General features: G+C 38.5%; 1 protein-coding gene across 3 annotated transcripts in view; it reads left to right on the top strand.

Moving 5' to 3' along the window:
* Positions 1-21,538, top strand: part of TBCD (tubulin folding cofactor D) — a 122,387-nt gene that overhangs the window by 68,162 nt on the left and 32,687 nt on the right. For all 3 annotated transcript variants that reach the window (XM_057401396.1, XM_057401399.1, XM_057401397.1), the window contains 9 exons: positions 3,244-3,329; positions 7,188-7,268; positions 7,986-8,059; positions 8,975-9,092; positions 10,516-10,576; positions 11,824-11,846; positions 18,657-18,688; positions 20,767-20,829; positions 21,250-21,326. In XM_057401396.1, coding sequence (XP_057257379.1) covers positions 3,244-3,329; positions 7,188-7,268; positions 7,986-8,059; positions 8,975-9,092; positions 10,516-10,576; positions 11,824-11,846; positions 18,657-18,688; positions 20,767-20,829; positions 21,250-21,326 — 615 coding nt within the window. The remainder of the gene's footprint in view (positions 1-3,243; positions 3,330-7,187; positions 7,269-7,985; positions 8,060-8,974; positions 9,093-10,515; positions 10,577-11,823; positions 11,847-18,656; positions 18,689-20,766; positions 20,830-21,249; positions 21,327-21,538) is intronic.

Raw genomic sequence — 21,538 nt, 5'->3', positions numbered from 1 at the left:
GTGGCTTTGGAGAAATGGAGTAAAAGGATGTCACAAAATAATTATTTTCATTACCAGCAAACAAGTTCTTGTGCAGTTATTTTTCTGAGGTGTGAGGTTTATTTTAGTACTCTAGGTTTGGAAGAAAATGAGCTTTCTGGTAGTTTCCAGTCATTCTGAAAAGCACAATCGGCCTGTATGACAGCTATTGCACACCTTGGAAAGCGCAAAGCTCTCAAGGCAGGAAAATCCCAATTTCTTGTATTTTCTTTTTTTTTGTATTTAGTTTTGATACAGCAGCTGAAGTGTGCTGCACAGTATTTGCTGTGGTTGGCAATGGAACAATGAACTGGGCTTAAAAGTCTTCAACTCACTGTTTGCTTTTGCCTGTTGTACACAGTCACAACCACCTAGATATTATAAGAAATCTATTACTTTTGGAGGTACCAAAGTGCTTTGAAAGCAAGTATTGTGGTAGGTTCCTGTGTAACTTAGTGATATTTAAATAGTGTTCAGATTTGCAACCTCAGAGGAGAAGCACTTAGGGTAAAGACTTGGTTCTCAAAGCTGAATATACAACTTTCAGAGCAAAAAGGGAGGAAATGGTTCAGTTAGTGAATTCTTGTGATAGAGCTGGGCATAAGCATGATTAAAGCAAATTTTGTTATCATTAAACCATTCTTTAAGGTATATTATTAAAACGCTGCGTAGCTTTCCCTGATACCATTCCTGAAGTTCTCTATTACATGGTTGGGTATTATTCCTTTAGAACTGTGGGTGTTAAGTGATGTGTCCATAACTGGATTGTGTGTTTCTAGATAGAATTAGGTTAATAGCAGAGAAAGGGTGCAAGAAGGCTAGGAGGAAGAGGGCAGTATTTTTGGTGGCCTGGCCTAACTGGGTTTGTGATAAGTAGAAGCCAGCATGATTCTTTCCTGGTCTGTAGTTACTGCCCTGGAGAGCTTTAGTCATCCCACAGCAACTCAGCCTGATTCCCCTTCATGAGGTAAACACCTTCCTGTGCCTGCAGCTCCAGGTGAGATAGGGCTCCTGGGTCCAGCAGGTTTAGAAATGCTTCCATGTAGCCAAAATCTTGTGGAGTACAGTCTATGTTAGTTTATACCCAGGAAGTTTTCTCTTTGACTCTTCTTTGACCTCCAGTTCAAACCTGTCAGCGTTGGTAGAACTCACAACAGTTTTAGATTATATGTCAGCATGTGAAAGAGGAATTTGCAGGGAAATAATAAGCTTCCATGGCATGAAGAATGCTGTCAGTCTCCAGTTGGTTCCTGCAGAAATTCAGAAGTTTTACTTAGTAAACCGTTCATTCCTTACTGCCTAGGAAAAGGGTTACTTCATCAGTGGATACACCCTCTGTAGCTCTTTGCCAGGATGTAATGTGTTGAAAGAGGCACCCTTTCTCTGAATTGGAATGAGCTAAAACATACTCTCCATCTGAAGTAACAACACTGATACTAACTAGGTGGAGAAAAAGTTGACCTCACTTACTTCCTGGTTCCTGCCTGCTCCACCTTTGCAGTTCAGCCTCCCCCAGATCCAAGGGCTTGCTTTTATGGCTGCAGAAAAAGAAACCATGGGAATTTACACTTAGTGTAAATGAAAGCTTTGAAGAAGTTTTTTTAAGCATAGATCATGAGAAATGCACATGCTTCTGGTGAGACTGACTTATTGGAGAAGTGAGATTCAGACAGAATGGAAACTCTTAGCTTTTCTCCTAGTTCTGGCTCACCTGTTGGCCAGGACCTCTGTACTCAAGAACTTATTGTCAGGAATTCTGCTGTCTCACTGACGTGCACTGTGGCACCGTGACCTTTAGTGAGATGGCATCAAACAGGCACACTTACAGCCAAGTAATGAATAGCAAGGTCCAGCTAGCAGCTAGAATTGAAAGTGTTTAGCTGTGATTTTCCTTATGTACGCTATGTATGCTTAGGTATTTCATTGTCCTTCTTGTTGTTTGGCTATAAATCATACTGAGGTATTTCTTGTGTATATTTTTAACCTTAATCAGTGTTTCATTAGGCTTTTAGAGGGTGCATTCATTTCACCTTTGGGTTATTAGGGCGTGCAGATAGTCTCTTGGCTACTCTGTCTGTCCTTGGTTCAGTAAAACTCGAGGTCTTGGTTTTTTGGACTGTTTGCATTGTTCTTCCCAGAATAAGACCTCTGCAGTAGCTGGCAGCTTCCCACTGCTTGCAGTATATACTTCTTTAATTATTCAGGCTTAGATCTAGAGATATTTTTCTACTATTTTTGCATGGCTGTATCCTAATGTGGAAGGGATGAGTGAGCTGTAAACAAACAAAACTGTATCGCATCCAGAACCTGTACTTCCACATAGCCTTATTGCTTAAATATCATATGATTGTCCCTTTTGTAAGCCACTGGAGTGTCTTTCACTTGGCAGTTTTCCATTTGTACTTAATTATGGTTTGTGGAGGGTATGTTGCCTCCTCCTTTCCAAAACACAGCCTGCTGCGTAGGACTGCATTAAATCAGTCATAGCCAATCAAAATTCTGAATATCTGAATTGTATGGCTTGTATAAAAAAGCAAAAATTTATTTGTCAGTTGCACATTAAGAAATGTATTTTCTAAAACCAGTTTTTGAGCAGTGATGGCAGAAGTGTGATACTTCTGCAGGGTTCAGTGTTTAAGGCTTTGCTGGGAACTGGTGTTCTTTTTAAAACCAAACTATCCCCAAGTGTTTATTTCATTAATAAGTCATAAAATATATGTAGAAACAAATAGATATAATCGAACTCCCATGTATCCTACATGTGATGCATTTCTTGGTGTCTAAATCTAGTTTTATACTTCATAAAAATGACAGCAGATAGTTGTTCCCTCACATAAACTGAAAACATGTTTACATTGATCTAGACCTTATAGAGAAATCATTTTTTGTGTACATACATAATCATGCTTTCACCAAATGTATATTTGGATATGACTTAAAGGTGTTAAGATAGCTGCTGCATAGTTTATTATCTGCTGCTGTTTACTTTGACTGTTTATCATTGACTCATACGTGAAGCCAGGTATTTTCCTATTTATATATCCAATATCCTGTATATCTTTATTACAAGTGATTTTACTGTAAATTAGGAAATAAATTGGTTGGGTTTTTTTTTCCAGGGCTTGGAGAGTAGTAGTGGATGTATTCTCAATAATGTTGCCTGTTTGGAAAGTATTTTAAATAACATTTTGTTATTTTTTTGCCTTTTCCCTATGATGTTTCTAGGGTACTTTTCCACATGGCATAGACATTCTAACCGCAGCTGATTATTTTGCTGTTGGTAACAGAGTTAACTGTTACCTGACTATAAGGTAAGGTTCCAAGCATTAGTTTTCTTAAACATGAGGGACCTCTTTTACATAATGAAATATTTGTCTGATTGTTCACCTTACTGAACATTGTTTATCACTGTTGTTTCTGAATAAATTAAGTTTTAATTTTTCTTATTTCTGCATCAAACTGCTTATTAGGTATAAGACAAGGTGAAAATGTGACCATGATTTCCTTGTCTATGTGGAAGAAGCAGCCAAAAGGCAGTATTTGCAGGTGTCACAAAGCTGTCTGAGACGGTCAAGGTTAGAGAGGACTGGGAGGGGTTTGAAGAGTTGTAGTAAAAGGAGATGCTGTTATAATGGGAAACAGACTCTGATGTGGGTAGCAAAAAATAAACTAACAGCCATTTGAAAATATACTTTGCACAAGTTGTTGGATTTGTGGTCTGTGCACAGACCTTTAACTTAAGTGCTTGTGTTTTACATACATAGCTCAATGAAAAATCTTAACCACCATATGCAGTAGTGTTTGAAAAAACAAACTGATCGCTGCAGTATGGAGTCTGCAAGGAATGTAGTGGGAAATACTGGAAATGGTGTGATGCTGTTGTAAATCAGTGCCTTGTCTTAGAATACTGTGTTCTGCTCTGGTCAGCTGTCTGAAGATACAATAGTGCTGAAGTCAGGGGAATTCAGAGGCAAGCTGGGTGCACAGGATGACTAAAATGAATGTAAGAGTACACTTCCTCATGAGAAGATGAAAAGGGCTGAGGGCTGGGTTCTACCTTTAGTTGCCTAAGACAGACAGTCTAGCCTGGGTGTCTAGCCTCTCTCCATAGGCAATGCAAAGAGGCACCTACAAAGGTGATTCAGACCATTAGAAGATAGGTCAGATAAATTGCTCTATGGAATTGCATGCTGCTCAGGAGCCAGCAGGTTGAAAGGCTTGGAGAGATCATATTCTTGGGGAATATGAAATAGCAAACAAGTATATGATGGTTTATGCCCCAGTGCCAGCTTTGTGACTTCCAGTGAGGTTTTGGTTTTTTTCTTTAAGATAATTTGCACTGGAACCCTCTGTCTTCTCCTTGACTATTTTTTTAATTAATCTGTCCACCTCCATATTGTCCCTTTTGTGCATAATCATTTTGGTCTGTACGTGTCTTCACCTTTTACCTACTGTCATTCCTTGTGGGGCGCACACCCTCCTCCTACACTGCCCCAAAGCTGCCGCCTCTGCCCGGAGATGGGGAAACGCAGTGACTTGGTCCGTGCTGCTCTGGATCCATATAGTGTCAGTGGGACTTTCGAAAGTCTGCCTTTTTGTACTAGTAGAAAATTGAAAATACTCAAAATTGACAAAGCAGGGTTTGTTTTTTCTCTTTTATAATTTTGGCTTGGAGATGGGTCACCTTCTCCTTACTTTTTGAGAGCTGAATTGTTAATTTCTTTTCTTTTTTTCAAATGCTCATTTTTTTTTTACTCCTCTCATTGCAATTTCCATGGGTTTTGTAGGAGTGTTACTTATCTAAGCAAAAATACTTCTACTCTTGATTTCTTTCCTCCACTCCTGGGCCTTCAAATTGGGCAACAGAAAGACTGAATTTGTAGATTCTGTATGAAAAATCTCAGGCATTTAGTACCACGATTCCTTGAAATTATGTTCAGTCTTATTAATCAAACCCTGCTTTGTAAAGCATTTGACATCTCATTCATTATATTACTTTTAAAAGTTTTCACCACTTGTTCTTCAATCAAGATGTTATTTTTTGGGTCAATTCTTAATTATTTCCTTATTTCTGTCTGAGTAACATCAAAGAAAAAGTACAGAAGCATATATTTGGCTGCCCAGAAAACATGTATCCTTATAATGTGGTAGGAAGAATGAACCTTTCTGATCAGTATGCCTTAAGGTGCTGTAATTGTTTGTGTAGCTGGAAAAAGCTGCTTGAGGTTCATATTCCAGATCTGGAATCTTCGGCTGTCCTTCCCCCACCCAGATAAAATGATCTTGGGACACTCTCTGTGCCAACATAGTGTGGCTGTGTGAAAGGAGGCTCTGCAGGTGTGAGGGTTGGTACTGCTACATTCCTTTGAGCAATAAAAGCTCGAAAAGGATGTGCCAATTTCTCCAGATGGATTTGGTTTTGGTTAATAAATGATGATATATTCTTGTAGAGAGGCAATATCATATACATTCTTATATTTATGTGTGTGTTTAGAAATAGTTACTAATGCCCTTTAAAATTGAAATATTTTTATGCAAGTTTTTCACACTGGGTGCCCTTTCGGCTCAGATGTCATAATTTGTTCTGAGGATGGAAGGTAGAGGAAAGCCATTTTGTATGAACTGGGATTAAAGAGATGATGCAATTCCAGGAGTTCTGGGCTTGGTAAAAGCAGAGTTAAGGAAGAAGCTTCTTAATCCAAGTAGAGTGTGATACAAAAAATGTACCAGAACATAGTCAGCAAGGTTAGACTTGTATCCCAGGCTACTTGCATTAAATACTCAATAGGGTACAAAAGATGAGGATTGTAGTTAGTTATAAATTAAAATGGAAAGTAGGATTGTGCTGCAGACATGGCCCAAGAGATCAGCGTTGATGAGCTGAGCAAGGGAGCTTGGAATAAAATGGTTGGGAAAAGTGGTGAGTGCTAAAACTAGGACTCAGCAGTTGTGAAGAAGAGAGGAGAACTCAAATACGGCAGGGTCAATCTCTCTGTTATTTTGTGTTCTTTCAGAGCAGGGAAAGGAACCAAAGAACAATAAATTTTACTATTTCTCTTCTGGCATCAACAACCAGTTAAACCACCTTTCTAATCCCCCTCCAGGGCTCATAGCAGTAGTAGATATACTTCTATACCATGTATTGGCTCAAATGACTGAGGTCTGTGCTGTGGATCTAAGGATTCCTACTCTTCTGATGAATTGCATAGATACCAATATGGTAACATGCAACACTACTTGGTTTTTGTCTTCGTTTTGCTTCTAATCACACACACCTATATTAGTGGAACACTATTATGATTGCAAAGTTAGTCACTCAAAAGATTAAGACAGGTGACATTGAGGTAATCCATGCCTCCTTAATGTCGTCTCTTTGTGCAGAAACAATGGTCTGCACAAAATGGTCTGCACAAAATGGTCTGCACAAAATGGTCAAAATGTGTGACCATTTTGACACAAACACATTCTACTGATTGTTTAGCTTTCCAAGATTATTAAATATACATCAGATGTACTGAAAAACCATTTCACTTCTGTTGACCCTAGTTTTCAGTAGTTGATGTTTCTGAAGATTGGAAAGCAAGTGTGGCTATCAGGTTAGGTAATGATGCAGGCTACCTAGCTAATGAATTCTGGTGTTCCCTTAGCTCTTAGGTCTTGACTCTGCAGCTGCAACATTTTTTGTCAGAATTGACTTTTTCTGTATACTTGATTTTTAAAAAGGACAAATTGATAACCACTATTCATTTTGGACCATTGTATTTATGAATATGTAGCACATTTCGGTGTTTTAATTTTACCGTGCTGTGGATTGCATCATTAACATTTCTCAATCTGAAATAATTGTATACCTTAATATACACATCTAGATTTTTCTAGGATGTAACAATGGGAATTGAATATTTCTTTTTGCTGTTCTTTGCTGTCAACCTTTTTATACGTGTAGGAATTTTCCTGTAAGCAATCTGGAAGTTTTACAAAAGTGATTTAAATGGTTTTCAACAATTGTAAACTATTTCCTATGGTAAATTGAGCTGCATCTCATGATTAAGTGATTTTTTTTTTTTTTTGGTTGCTTTAAAACTAGAGGATTTAGATCTTAAGAGCAGCTTGTGTTAAAATGCACACAGACGCTGATACTGTACTCTCCATGGACATTTCTTTTTCAGTGTGTATATTGCTGGCTTTCCTCAGTACACACAGCCGATGATTGATCATTTAGTTAACATGAAGATTAACCACTGGGATAGGTAAGTTCATAAAGTCTAATGATTAATATTCAGAAGCTGAGTGTTCTGCATATCATGCTTTCCTAGATTAGTTCTGTAAATTTCACTTCTACCAGAGTTTGCAATAGCATGTGACTGAAGGAAACCCGACAAGTCATCTATGCCTCCCTACTGTATTGTCACTTAAAACATGTTTATGAATTCTGTCTTTTTGCCATGACCTTAATCTGTTAATAGATCAATAAAACACATTTATATGTTAGATGGTGTATGTGGGGGGTAAACACCATCACCATACAATTATCATAATTAAAGTAGATTTCATGCATAGAGATGGTGCTTAGTCATATTCAGTGTTCATGGAGATTAAAATGCGTACATATAACACAAATGAGATTATATCAGTGCTGATAATAGTTTGCATCATGAGAAATAATAACAGTTTACTGTAGTGGCCCTGCCAATGCTGAGAATGAGCCCTCAGGTTCTACCATCCACACTTAGGTTTGTCTCTTTCAGCAATAAGTTCTATTCACATAGCTAAAAGCTAGCTGTAGGCTGTCTGTTTTGTCCACTCTTGGGTTTTGTTGGCTTTTTTGAGGGGGGTAGCATGGAATGGACAGAAACTACTGTAATTTTTAATATTGCTGGGGCCTTCATTTTGGTCCTGACGTTATTTTTTAATCCATTACTTCTACTAAATTGCTAACCCCCCAAAAATGGTTTTTTCATCTTCAGTGTTATTCGAGAACTTTCAACCAAGGCTCTGCATAACCTTACTCCACGGGCTTCTGAATACATGGCGAACGTGGGTAGGTAACAAATAAATCCTGCGTCATGTGCCACAGCAAGCCCTCAGGCTTATGTAGCAGAATGTATTAAGAAGATTTAAACATGCAATATGACTTAATAAAAGTGGAGATTTCCCGTGCATGTTAGTGACACTAACAGCTTTACCAGTTTTCAGATTTTATGCAACATTTATAAGATACTGCCAGATCTTTTTTTGTCTGAGGACTGCACTTCAGTGATCCAGCTACACTGGACCCTACCAGTTCCGAGATGAATAAATGGGTGTAGTTCTGTTGCAGCAGCTCCAGCAGCTTGCTTTCAGATTCCTAGCTTTTGCTTTGTTGATAGGCTTTGATGTCGTAAAGGGTGGGGGGATCTGTTTTGTCTTGTCCAGTCTGACATCTCCAGAAGAATTCCTCTTTGACTGTTGTGTGTGTAATCAAATATTTCTTAGCATGAACTCAGGCTCCTTTGCTTGGCCCGCTTGAGATTCTGAGGATGTACCAGCTGCTTTTTAATATGGCTGAAAGGCTGCAGCTGACACCCAGGTGGGTCTGTAGTTCCTGATCTTACCAAGGCTCCCTGTAGTGGTCTGGGAAGGTCGCAGTTTACAGGGAAGTAAAATTTCATGGAAGCACAAGCCTCATTTTCCTTAATGCTCAGCCAGCCTAATGCCTAATAGCAAGTATGTGATTTCGTTTACTGCAAACAAGGAGGTAGTTGGAGTGCAAAATTCCTTGTGGCTTAGTATGCTTTGTCAGAATTTGCTTATATTTTTGAAACTTGTTTTTTATATGATGGCCAGGATACATTGGCCTGACTTCCCAGAAATGGTTTTCCCATCTTACTTCTAGGCAGACTTGGTTGCATTTACAGCTGTGATCTATCACTGTGCTTTGTTTAAAAAAAATAATAAATTATTTCATCTCTTTCAGTTTTGCCAAGACTTCTGCCTTTATCAGTGGGCACAGATCTGCACACACGCCATGGGGCAATTCTTGCCTGTGCTGAGATCACCCATGCACTGTGTAAACTGGCAGAAGAGAATAATAGGTATAAACGCAAGATTATCTAAGACTATAAATTTTCCTTTCATGTCTGGTCTATTGAAAACTTCCTGAGTATAAGTATGGAAATCTCCATCTTACTGAACTTCTTTTCCATGGAATTTTTGTTTGTTTTGATCAGTCATGCCAAGGCTTAACCTTTTGTTCAGTGATGTTATAAACTGAAGTCTAAAGTCATCATCAGGAAAGTGGGATTATTTGCTGCCTTACTTGGAGAGTTCAAAGTTGTAATTTAAATATAGATTATCCCCCTTTCCCTGTACATATGCTGTCTTCCTGGTGAGGGGACAGCCTCGTCATCAGTGTTAGAGAAATACCTCCTCAAGCAGCTTGTTGGACTGATTTAATTGTTGCTGCTGAGTGTGGTCCAAATATATAGATATATCTTTGTATCTCTCTTATCTGTATAAGGGTGTATGTGTGTATACATACACACATATTACGTATAAGTGATGTAGCCGGAATAATTGACAAAATTATTTGCAGATGTCTTTGCTTTAATGTTGTCATTAAAGAAACGAGTCATTTAGCTTTTCTTTCTATCACAAGAATCACATGTGAGAAATGGTTGAAGATCTCTATTGCAAAAACTAGAATTTGGAAGTTATCATAGCAGAATTATATACAAGCATGATGTAAATTGGGATGAGCGGCTGTTTAAGATTAAAGGCAGTGGAAAATAAGACTCCAGAGTGCAGGAGTCAAAGGTATATGTACACTGAAGAAATGTATTTAAAAAAACCAGACTTTCTGGGTTATTTTTGTTCTGCAAGTTGGATAATTACTCACCGATAAACCTTTTGTATTTCACTTCTGTGAACATCTTAATGCAGTCACACAAAGATATCTGAAGTGGTGACTTTGAACAAATTTAATGTTGTTGTTTGTACAAGCTGAATATACCGAGATGAATTCAAATAACAGATATCAAAAGCATGTACTGATTTTTATGGGCTTGAGTTATTGACAAGTAGCAATTGCATCTGCCAGCAGTGTCTATCAAAAGAATTTGTATTTTCCCTTTTCAAGGGAAAAAAAGTTAGAGAAGATGATGCAGAGTATTTTTAATAGTAGGAAATACTTGAAATAGCTGGAAAAATCATGGGAGTGTTAGAGTCCATAATTCAGCTGAGCTGAGAAAAGGTTATTGGTTTATTAATGATGATAATACTATTAGGAACTGACACTAGTTTTTTATAGTCCTTTAAGAATGAGTTTGCTACGCGATAAGGAAAGGATTTATGTCATTATGTTTGAACTATTTAGAATTAAATATTGCATATTTCTGATGAATGTAATTTGAAAATCAAATTATTGATTTTGCTTGAAAGTACAGTGAAGTCATGGAAGAAAAATTATATCTAGCATGATTAGGAAAGCAGTCTTAAAAAATTTGTATACCTTCACAGATCTGTAACACATTATTTTGATGAAAAATCATTGGAGGGACTCAAGCAAATCCATGAAGAGGTGTGTAGCAAGTATAAATGTATCTTTTAACCTGGTATGTTGTATTATTTTTGAACAAAAAACATTTACAATTTAGACAGCTGCTCTCCATCTTCTTTCCTCTTCCCCTTGCTAAAAGGAAGCAATCCCACAAACAGTAAGTTGGACGCATGCTCCAGATAGCTAGATGTCCTTAATCCCACTGTAATTTTGTATTTGGTCCCTTTCTGTTCTCCCAGCCTCTTAGCTAAGCCCCTTTCTCTGTTGCTGCTAGTTGTACTCCTGAAATACCACGTGGGGTTTTGCTTTGGTTTTCTTTCCACTTTGGTTTTCTTCCCTCTTTCTGTACACACGGACTGGCTGTGCAAGTAGATATATGGCTGTTGCCTTAATGTGACCATGTTCAAGAGAGATCTCCCAGCGAGTCCATTCTGTCCTTTCTATTCTTCTTTATCAGGATTTCATTGCTAAACCTTTGCATCCATGATTTAGTTGTTTATAGACCTTGAAAATCGTATTCTGTATTTCAGCTGGTGTATTGTCTTTTTCTCTACTTATGACAAATTAAGTCTTGTTCATAGCAAGTTAAAATGCTTCTACTGAGATAATTTTGCCTGACTTGTCCCTTTAAAAGTCATGCTGTTTTATTCTTTTGCCTCCTGTTTCTTCACCTAATGGAACAGACAGTACTTCATTCAGGCTCCTACTCCTTTACTGCAGTATGTGTAGTACCTTTAGTCCCAGTTCGATGCACTAAAGCTGTCAGCTTTACTCATTATGATTCAAAGCATACAGCTGCTTGCTTAATGCTGTGCATAGGTGAAAGCTGCTTGTACAGGTTGAAAAAGTATCTTCGTCCTTGTTTAACTTTCTCATGTTGAAATGCCTGAAATCTCGGCCAGCGGTATCTGTACTGTTACAACGGCCTTAATCCTTTATGATCATTTTAGAAGGGCCAACTGTGGAAAACAAATGTATTTTTAAAAGCCAAACTACCTTCCAGGGTATGTGCAGGAGCAGCTAGGATTTGGAATTAAGACAACCAGCGCTTTATCTATGTGTTAAATTGATTTTCTTTGAATGTAAAATTCAAATGGCTGTAAAGAGGGGGGTTTTCTTTAAATATTTTCCCTTTGAATTCTATTTTTAGAATAACCCAAAGTATTGCATAGCTTACAGTATATAGACATTGCACGTGAGGAGAAAAAATGAAAACACTTCAAACTCACTCTGCTAATACTAATGGTTGTTGCTTTCTTTTCCCCCAGCTTCGAAGTCGTCAATTGTACAGGTAATAAAATAGCTGCCAAAAAATAATTGTTTGCATTTTGAATTAGAAGTAATGAAAAGAGTAGGATCCTGGGGGTGTTTTGGGTTGTAGAAGCTATTTACACCTACCATAGACTGCCAGTCTCTCGCAGGTCATCCAAATGCAAGTGCGTGCATTCCTTTGGCTTTGTCTGCCTATTACAGTGGCTGATGCTGTTTTATAATGGTTATGGTGTTTAGAGAGTACAATTCCCAGGGCATGTTAGATTAGTGGGACAGCAGTAAGTACTGGTCTCTCTATTGTGATAGAGGCAGGACAGAATGTGAACCAGAATACGCTTGCTAATTCCTGGCTGCAGCAGTCTGCAATGGATTTCTTTCTCATTATTCACCTGTACTGTAGTACTTGTATGGTTGAAATAGGTTTATAGAAATGACCTTTACCTAATAAGTTAATGAGTCCAAAAGGTATTTATTTATTTATTAAAGGAGCTTTTATCTAAGCCCCAGAATTACTTTCTTCATCCTGTGGACTGAGTAGGCCAGGAGTATTACAAAAGGTTCCATGCAAGTTTTCATCCCTTGCACCAAAGAAAATGTAAATGAGTTTCACTGTGTTGTTTTTCATTTCCTCTTTATTAAAGCTTCCAGGAAATAAAGGCAGTTTGCCTTGCCAGTGCTAAGTAACTGTTAAGTAAACGTGAACCAAAATTAGTATGTGACTTCAGAGTTTCTTCCTAAATGTAAGGAAGTCAAAACACAATTAATGACTTCTATCCCTTAATGATTGTATACGCAGGTTTTTTCCTGCTTTAACTGACAAATTCTTTGAGCTTTTGGGCAGTTTGATTCCCTTCTTTGCACACAGCATATCTGAAAACAGTCAAGTCAGAGTAGTTATTTTGTCTAATTATTAATTATAATGTAAAAATTTTAATGTAAGTTTTTATATCCTGAAACTTTCTGGAAAAAAAAAAAGAAAAGTTAAAATTTATTTTATGAGGGTCGTACATACTGATGTGAAACTTTCCTTCCTCCTCAGTTAGCTTGTACTGGCACACAGGTTTAATGCTGATACTGTATATTAGTGCCTTTGTGGGTGGCTGTCTTGGCTCCCATAAATTCTTTAATGTCAGGGTGGAGCTTGGGTGTAATTTGTTTTTGTCGTAATGTGCACTTCTTGCACTTAATGGTATTTATAAGATGCCTACAGAAATGTTTTCATTCTAGATAAGACTTCTAATTCAACTCCAAGCAAAATTGATTCACTGCTGTTTATTCTAATGCTTAGGCTGACACAGAGATGTCTACTACAATCCGTATTTTAAAATATCGGTATGCATAGCATTTTAAAATAGGACAAGAAAAATAAACTAGGTTATAAAAACAAACCAGCAATATGAGTATTGCTGGGCAAGCATTTAGTGAAACAAGCCAAACTTGTTTTGTGATGAGTAATTATTGCACATAATATTCCAAAGATTTCCATTTGAGAAATTGCTACCGGGAGTTTTCGGTGTAACAACATCTTGTAGGAATGTTGAAAACCTGTGTGTTTTATTTGTGCTTCTGGCTTTTAAACTGCATTCAGAAAAAGCATCAGGCCACAGGTCTCAACTGTTTATTAGCTACTTTGCTTTCACTTCTGGCAACAAGCATAGCTTTCCTTTTGCGGACTGAATGGGGTTTAATGCTTTGATCAAGCTGTTTTCAGATACTGTGTTGGCCTGCGAGAAAGGGAAAGGAAGTGAAGTGTAAAAATGCTGTGATTTAAAAAAAAATGAAACGTGAAGTTACAGTTTATAATTTGTAAGCTGGAAAACGGGTTGTGAGATTCTTCATTGTCTAATGGTTAGGATTCCATTGAATCCGTAAGTACCTCAAGTCAAAAAAGATAAAGCCAAAGTGCTCTAATGGAGACCTTCACGTAGCTGGCGATCTTACTTTCTTTAGCAGCTCTTGCTATGTCTTTGACCTGATTTTCAGTGGTGGCCATGAATTACTCTTCACACAGGATGCAGTTCAAGTTCTGAGTTATCCTGCCCAGCTTCTCGATTTTGAGGGTACTTGAAGCAATCAAATTTGTTTATACTAAATGTAGAAAATCCTGTCCTCTACTGGATTAACACTTTTTAAAGACCAGACGTATCTTTCTGTCTTCCTCTAGAAGTCCTTTTCTGGTTTTATCATAGTATGCTGAAAAAGGAGGATGCAAGTCCAGGCACAACAGTATGTACTTCCTTCCATTAGTCTTGACTCTGACACATTTGAAGCACGAGTTTGTCTTGAGGAGCTGGTTGGTTTAAGAATTTGCATATGTACTTCCAGTGCAGTATTGTACAGTGAGCCTGATTTTTCTGTATTAAAAGGGCTCTAGTCATAGCAAGTCGTATGCAAACCATGTCACTTAGAGTATTTGTCCATAATGCCTGTTTTGTGCTCTATGGGTAATGGAGTTATAAAAATGGAGCTATCTTTTATTTGCTTCAAATGTTACTTTTGTATATAAAAACCCAAGACAAAGGCTTGTGGCATCTGTTGTCTTAAACTGTTTTACTTCGGATAGGAAGTCAGTCTGCCAGTTTAAACACAGTGTTAATGGTCAGCCTTATGTATATTATCATAGAATCATAGAATAGTTTGGGTTGGAAGGGATCTTAAAGCTCATCCAGTTCCAACCCCCTGCCATGGGCAGGGACACTTTCCAGTAGACCAGGTTGCTCAAAACCCTGTCCAACCTGGCCTTGAATCAACCTGGCTTCTACTGAACCCGCATGGTTAAAATCTTATTTTTTGTAGCAGATATATTTCTGTAGTGCATCTGAGACATTGTACTAGTTCTCAGTTTGAAAAGTCCTCAAGAAATAAGTTTTTTTAATGGTAATTCTGTTAAGATTCTTTAAAAAGGCATCATCTGATACAAGGTGAACATACTGAATATTTGACCGAATAGATGTTCGGAATATTTTTTACCTCCTTTCTTGTAGCCAGTTCTAAGTCTGATAATGTAGGACCTCATACACAGGATTGGATAACAGGATACTTCAGGGTGGGTATGGAAGTACTGCAGATAGATATACTGGACTTTCATCAGGTAGATGCACTGCACTTCTGTGTTTCAGCTCTGTTCTATTCATTGGGCCCTCAGGGTTCCCATCGAAGGTCTGACAGGATGCCCGGTGTTTGGGGCAGCAACTCCCACACTGGATGATCCAGGTAGTGCAATGTGCTGCATGCTGAGTTTTGCTCTGATCTCATTCTTGTAATATATGAAGAGACTGGCTGTGTGTATTACATGGTCAGCTACATGAGACAAGCAATTTTAGGGTTCTAGAGGAGCAGCCAGTCTGAGTTGGACTGTCATCCTCAGAGCATCAGCTTTCCAAAAGCATAGGGTAGCCTGTAGGTGTTGACAGGTGCTAGGCAAAAGAGAAACTCGTCTCATTTCAAAGACCTTTAAGGTAGCAACTAATCTTGATGGTTTCAGGGCAAATGTGTTTCTTGGCAGTCATCTACGTAAGAGGTTTTTAGGCATATTAACTTAATCAGCAAATAATTCCAGCCCTGCAACAAAGCTCATCTTAACAGTTCTTCCAAGTTTAAATTGTTTTTTGCATCCAGTAACACGGTGGTTCTAGGAGGTCGGGCTTTACTGTGCTTTGAAGAGTTGTAAGTCTCAGAGGTGCATCTCTTTCCTCCCCTGCGTAACTTGTGATAAAGCCATTTTGTACTTCCCAAGCCGAGTAAGTATGTAACATGGACCTTTTAAGATACCTTGATTCTATTTGAGACAGAGTTCCCATGGAAAATAATAGGTTACAATTCGTATGGAGCTGAAAATCCTCATTGAACAAGTGGTTTTAGCTACTTGGAAATCGAATACTTGTGAGTGAATCTCTTGAGCTATTCCAGTAGTTTTAACTTCAGGTTCAGGTATTTATAAAAATGTATATACTGACAGCTTCTGTTACTGTTATTTATAATCTTAAAGATGAATTCTAAGCTTCCCACAAAAGGCAGGTTTTAAATAACTAAAAAAAAGCAGGATCGACAAAAATACCTCGAACTTCCATGTGCACTGGAAACAGCACTGCCACTGGTTCTGATTCAGGCCTGTGTAATTAGATACAAGTATCCTGAGGTCAGTAATCTTAATTCATCAGCTCTACAAGGGATTGTGTATTTTTATTATATTTTCCACAAATAAATTGTGACTCATCCTAAGCTGTTTCTGGAGAGAAGCTTTGCTGTGGAAGTGTACATAGGAAGGAATGCTTAGGAGCTCATGGAGCCTGGGCACTGCATCAGTCAAGTTCCAAATTGAATTAATAATTAAACCTTGAAACAGGTACATCTATTAATGTGATGCAACTTGTGGATGTGTCCTTGGAAGAAAAAAGAGAGAATACTGACAGTACAGCAAAATTCAGAATCTCTGAATTAGGTAGATCCGTATCTTTTTAATTTAGTGAAATACTGTAGAGCGAGATAAAGTTAATAGAAAGATGCGCATCATGTTTGACAAACTAAGCACTGACTGAGGGAAGATCTAGGATTCTGATAGAATTCTCAATTCTTGAAATTGAAATATATATGAGCTGTGGAAAAGGAGCAAACTGTAGATATATTGGTGGACATACTGTGGTGTGTAGGCAAGAAATAACTTCAGGAGCTTTGCAGAGGAGAACACACAGTATCTCAGTGCCTTCAGAGATGGATTTGATTAATTTCTGTGTTACATGGAAATCTTACTGTACAAGTCGCTGTCACCATGCTTCGTTCTTTGCACGGGGACAGCTGTCTTTGGGGAAGCTCTAAACGCTGAAATTAAATTGAGTTGATGTAATGCCAGAGGAAGGGATAGCTGTCAAATTATTAACATAAGAGTAGCTCTAAGTGGCCTGACTTCCTTATTGGCGGTGTGCAGAAGTGGAGAAGAGCAGCCTTTATGACTCAGTTTTTGCTTTGTAGTTTGCACAGAAGTCCCTATCTGAATCCTTGCATCAGCAGACTCTGTTGCACACCAAACAAATTTACAAGATCATTATTTTATACTCATTTGCAGTAAGGCGACAGACAAAAGGCAAGGAATGGGTGAGGACAAAATGAAGGAAAAAGAAGTGCTGAGGAGGAAGCAGGCCTTGCCACATCGTTCTTCTATTTTTGCCGCTGTCTCGACTCCTTGCATCACTTCTTTCTTCTCTAATTTAAATTGTTTAGAAGCTGGAGAGCAGACAACATGGCAGGAAGGTGGGGTAGATAATGCAAAGACCTTATCAGCATGGTGATGTGGAATCTGTGCTTGCTTCCTGTGATGATAAACTGAGCTGTGGATTACTGCGTTGAGTTTAATACATTGATTGTCGAAAGCAAAAGTTTCCCAATGAAAGGAAGTGCTGATCTATGGCAAATGAGAATATTGTGGAGTTGGCGTCTCTGTATTACCTGTCAAACCAATGCAAATGTTGAGCAGTCAGAAACCCAGTGCGTGTTGCAGGAGGCACCTACTTGTAGGGAATGGAAAAACTTGTTTAAAACATTTAGGCTTTTGAAGCTCATATAAAAGGGTAAACTGGAGAACGAAGTTCTAAGGGTTGTTAAGGTTGCTAAGTTTGCCTTCTGAGCATAGCTGCTAATTTTATTGTGGGGAGGGAGGAGGAGAGGAGGGAAGAAAAGGTTTAAAAAAAACAACCCCAAACCAAGCAAATAAACAAAAAGTCTTTGTTGTTCCCCCCCTTGCTGGGAGTTTCTGCCAGAGCTTGGCCATACAAACAGGTGATTAAGGGTTTGGCACACCTCAGGGAGGAAATATTCCAGCAAAAGTGAAGGCAGGCAAGAATAAGGAGCTGAGGGAAGAAATATCCAAAGGAAGGGCCGGGGTCAAAGGTTCATAAAATGGAAAAATTAAGCCACAGAGGGTGACACTGAGCAGAATGCCCCAAGCAGAGCCCACGGCACCGTGGGGATATCCCTGTAACCAGCAGATACTGCTCAGCTCTGGGAGGAAACCTCTCTGCCCAGAGACACGAGAGGCTGAAGAATGGAAGCAGGCCCTGCCATTGCCAAGCTGCTTCTCTGCCCACTTTCTGCCCAGTTCAGACTTTCTCCTCCCAGCACTTTCAGCAGCCAGGCTAAGGCTGAGGCAGGGTTACCTGGGCTGGTAAGCCTGAGCTTGAGAGACCATCCTTGTGTAACACTCACTCACTTCAGAAGGGTCTGAAGCATCTTGAGCCATTTGTTTCTCTCCCTTTTCTGATGTCCTGGAGGTTTTTAGTCCCTTTTTTTGTGCAAAATTAGTCGGGAGAGGGCTTCAGCAGGGACGGAGATGGTGAAGAGAGAAGGGTGAGAAACTTCTCCAAGGAAGTAAACCAGTTACCGTTTGTGAAAATGGCACCTGTGAATGAAGTTGCTGGTTAACGTAGATTTTGTTTAAAAGTTGCCTGTAATTGCTTTTTAGTTGTAGAAGTCAGAAGCTTGTAGAGGCTGTATGACTGAAAGGTCCTGTGGCGAGTCCCGCAGGTTTGGAATGCTTCTGAAGCAACTGAAAAGAAAGCAGAATGAACTTGAGTCTTAATTATTCACATCAAAAATTAGTCTAGGAACACACTGTTGCAAAAAGAAAGTATTCAGGAAGCTTTTGTGTAAATCAAGCTTTAGTCAAGACAGCAGTTGATCTAAAAAGAAGTATTTTAGAGTTGGTCAGATACAAACCTGCAGGTATTGTGTGATCTGCTTTCATTCTGAAATGGTTTTGAGTTTTTTTTCCTCACTTGGCAATGCACTCAGGTTGCTTGAGGTAGGTTATTCTCTGATGGCTCTTTCTGCTTTGCAGGGGTTTAGGTGGAGAACTGATGAGACCAGCTGGTAAGTATCACACTGGGGTGTGAAAGCAGAGAATGTGCAGTCATGAATTCTTCTGTTTTCTCTTTTCCAGTTTGTTTTGTGTATGTTGTGTTGAAGGCATAAATAAAAAGTGGGCACAGTAATGAAAATAATAGAAAGTTTGGAGCCAGTCAGAAGACAGGCACACCAGAACCTTGGTTGCCAGCATGCTTGTGAATAACTGAGAGTTCGAGATAGTTCTTGGGTTTATTGTCACACATTCTCTCCTTCTCTTGTTGCACACAGTGAACTTTCTTCCTCCATTGATTTATGCAGATTCTGCTCCAGAAGAGATACAGTCTGTCCATTAAGGCAGATGCCATCATGTAACTAATGATTTTATCATTATATGTGTGTGCAGAAAGACTAAAGACCATATAAAACCAGCTTGTGGAAAGGGTATTATCACAGAAAATACAATAGGTTGTTCACATGGATTTTGAAGATTGTTATATGTAGAACCTCTGTAAAAAGGAAAGGATCAGCAATGCAGGAAAAAGATCCATCCAGGTAGCCCTGGTGGGTAAGGAAATGATGCCAACTTGGGTTGAGTAAGTACTATGTAGCAGAGTCTGGCTTTGAAGGTGTGAAGCCATGCAAACGTAGGGGGTAAAGGAGTTTTAGTGCCAAGATGAAATAAAAGGGATTATGGAGCAAGAAGGATTTCTGCAGTCTTTGAGTTTACAGTCCTGTGACATGATAATGCAGGCTGAAGGGATAGGTAGGTTTGGTAACATCTTTTAGCTTTCAAGCAGCTGAATATTTTGTGATTTTGGGGAAGTACAAATGACAGTATTTTGGCATGATACTGCTGTGTAGGTGGAATAAGAGAAGAATTGAAAATGCTCCACAGATTGCCTGCATGTCTAATGAAGATGATGGTCTCAACCACAATAGAGCATAAAGAAGCATAGAGAGCTAAGGAGGAGCCCTAAGAGACTTGGTTTTAGTCGCTGTGCTTAACCTTGTCTGTGAATAAATATGAGAACAAAGAATGGATTTTGAGCCCAGGGAGCCTGGCTGTGTGGTATTACCATAGTGAGGACTGAATTCAAGAGTAGGTTTGGAGCCCAGTTAGTTGATTATAAATGAGGAAGATGATGAACTGTGTATGGAGCCCAGAGGAAGATTCAAAGATTAGGCTGTGGGAGGAGTGAAAACAAAAAGGTGGTGTTATGTGGTAGCTTGTTCTGTCCTTTCCCTCTGCTCTACCAACCCTCCACCATGTCTAAAGCAGTCAGACAGGGAATATGAATGTATAGGGATCTGCTGTATTTGAACTGATCATCAGGAGGTGAAGGATACTGTGTTCACCCAAGTGCTGAGCTTCTATTTGAGCAGTGCAGTCAATCTACGTATAGTAAAAGTTTGCAATTTTTACTCTGTTAATCTCTATTCCCCAAACCAGCCTTGAAACTCTAAAAAAAACCATTCTGAAAGTGGTTTTGTAAGCTTAGAACTCATGTAAATTTATAGATTAAAAATTATAAGGACTTAATTATTAAAAAGACATTTTCTTGTATACAGAGTATCAAAGGAAATAAAGCTTCATCCAGTTTTACAGCTCCTAGCTCTATGCAGTGAACAGATGCCATTCCATAAAGGTCCAAAAAAATGCTAATAAGAAGCAGGAAAACCTTCCATATATATTTGAATAGTCTTTAATGGCTGTAGTGTTATCTTTGTCCAAGTTGGTGTACTATCAGCGATACTACAGAGCCATTTACAGACTGGTATAGGAACAGAAAGGTGGCTGATATGTACAGGTGCACCTTAAATGGCAGAGCAGGGGGAAACATAGCACCAAACAATGTATTTGCATGAATAATGGAACTAACTCGCATCAGAGAACAGATAACTGTTCTCAGTACTGTGTATGCAGGAACCACGAGTGTCATTTCCTTTCAGTTTCTAATTTCATATGTTTTGGCCTTCTATTAGTTTTCTCTTCCATTTCAAATTAATGCTAAGGTAACTTGTTGTCATATGTTCAGAATTGCTGCAGTGTCTCATTGGTTTGTGTTTATAAGTTATCAAATTTACTTTTTTTGTTTTTACAGTCTGCACTTTAATTGAGAAGTTGTCACTATCAAAAATGCCCTTTAGAGGAGATCCAGTAATCGGTATGTTGCATTGTAAATAACCTTCCGCTGTCTTTGCAGTCAGTCATTAACTGAAGCATTAACGAACTATTATTTGAAAGAAGCAGGATTAGTGAGGTTGGGTGGCCTAACAAAAAAAATATCAGAAAGATACACAAATACTGCACCAGATGGGGACCTCATTTGAGGAGTTGTTCTGTAGCTGTTTACTAATAAGGGTTTTTTCCTGTCAGTTTTCAGCATCCGCAGCGTTTGCACTCTGTCTGTTGTAAACCAAACCAGAAGAGTTATACTGATTGAGAATTATAACCTTGTTTATTTTGGAAACCCAAGGAAATATGTCAGTGTGTGTAATTGCTGGTCGTCATAAAGAAATAATCAGAATGTCGAAGTTAAGAAGGTATGAAGGTTTAATACCATTTATGTTCTTTACTGTTTCAGCTGGCTGGCAGTGGTTAATAAATGACAGTCTAAGAAGTCTCACTCTTGCTTCAAGCACTGCACGACAGCATATAAAGGTACTGTAGTTTCTCCATCTTCATGCGATCACATGAAATACAGAGTTAGAAGTATTTTTACTTTCTGTTGGTGGTTTATTTTCCATGGAATTTAATTGGTTCTTGAATCTTTGTTCCTTAGATTAACAAAAAGGGTTATTTAAAAAAACCCACAATTGAATTCCTCAAAATTCAAATGGACTTTTTTGATCAATACTTGAACAGCTATCATA

This window comes from Pezoporus wallicus, unplaced genomic scaffold, assembly GCF_028554395.1.
Source record: "Pezoporus wallicus isolate ANWC-B61680 ecotype Strahan unplaced genomic scaffold, APGP_CSIRO_Pwel_v1 contig_8702, whole genome shotgun sequence".
Classification (NCBI taxonomy): domain Eukaryota; kingdom Metazoa; phylum Chordata; class Aves; order Psittaciformes; family Psittacidae; genus Pezoporus; species Pezoporus wallicus.
This window is presented reverse-complemented; position numbering and strand designations above follow the sequence as displayed.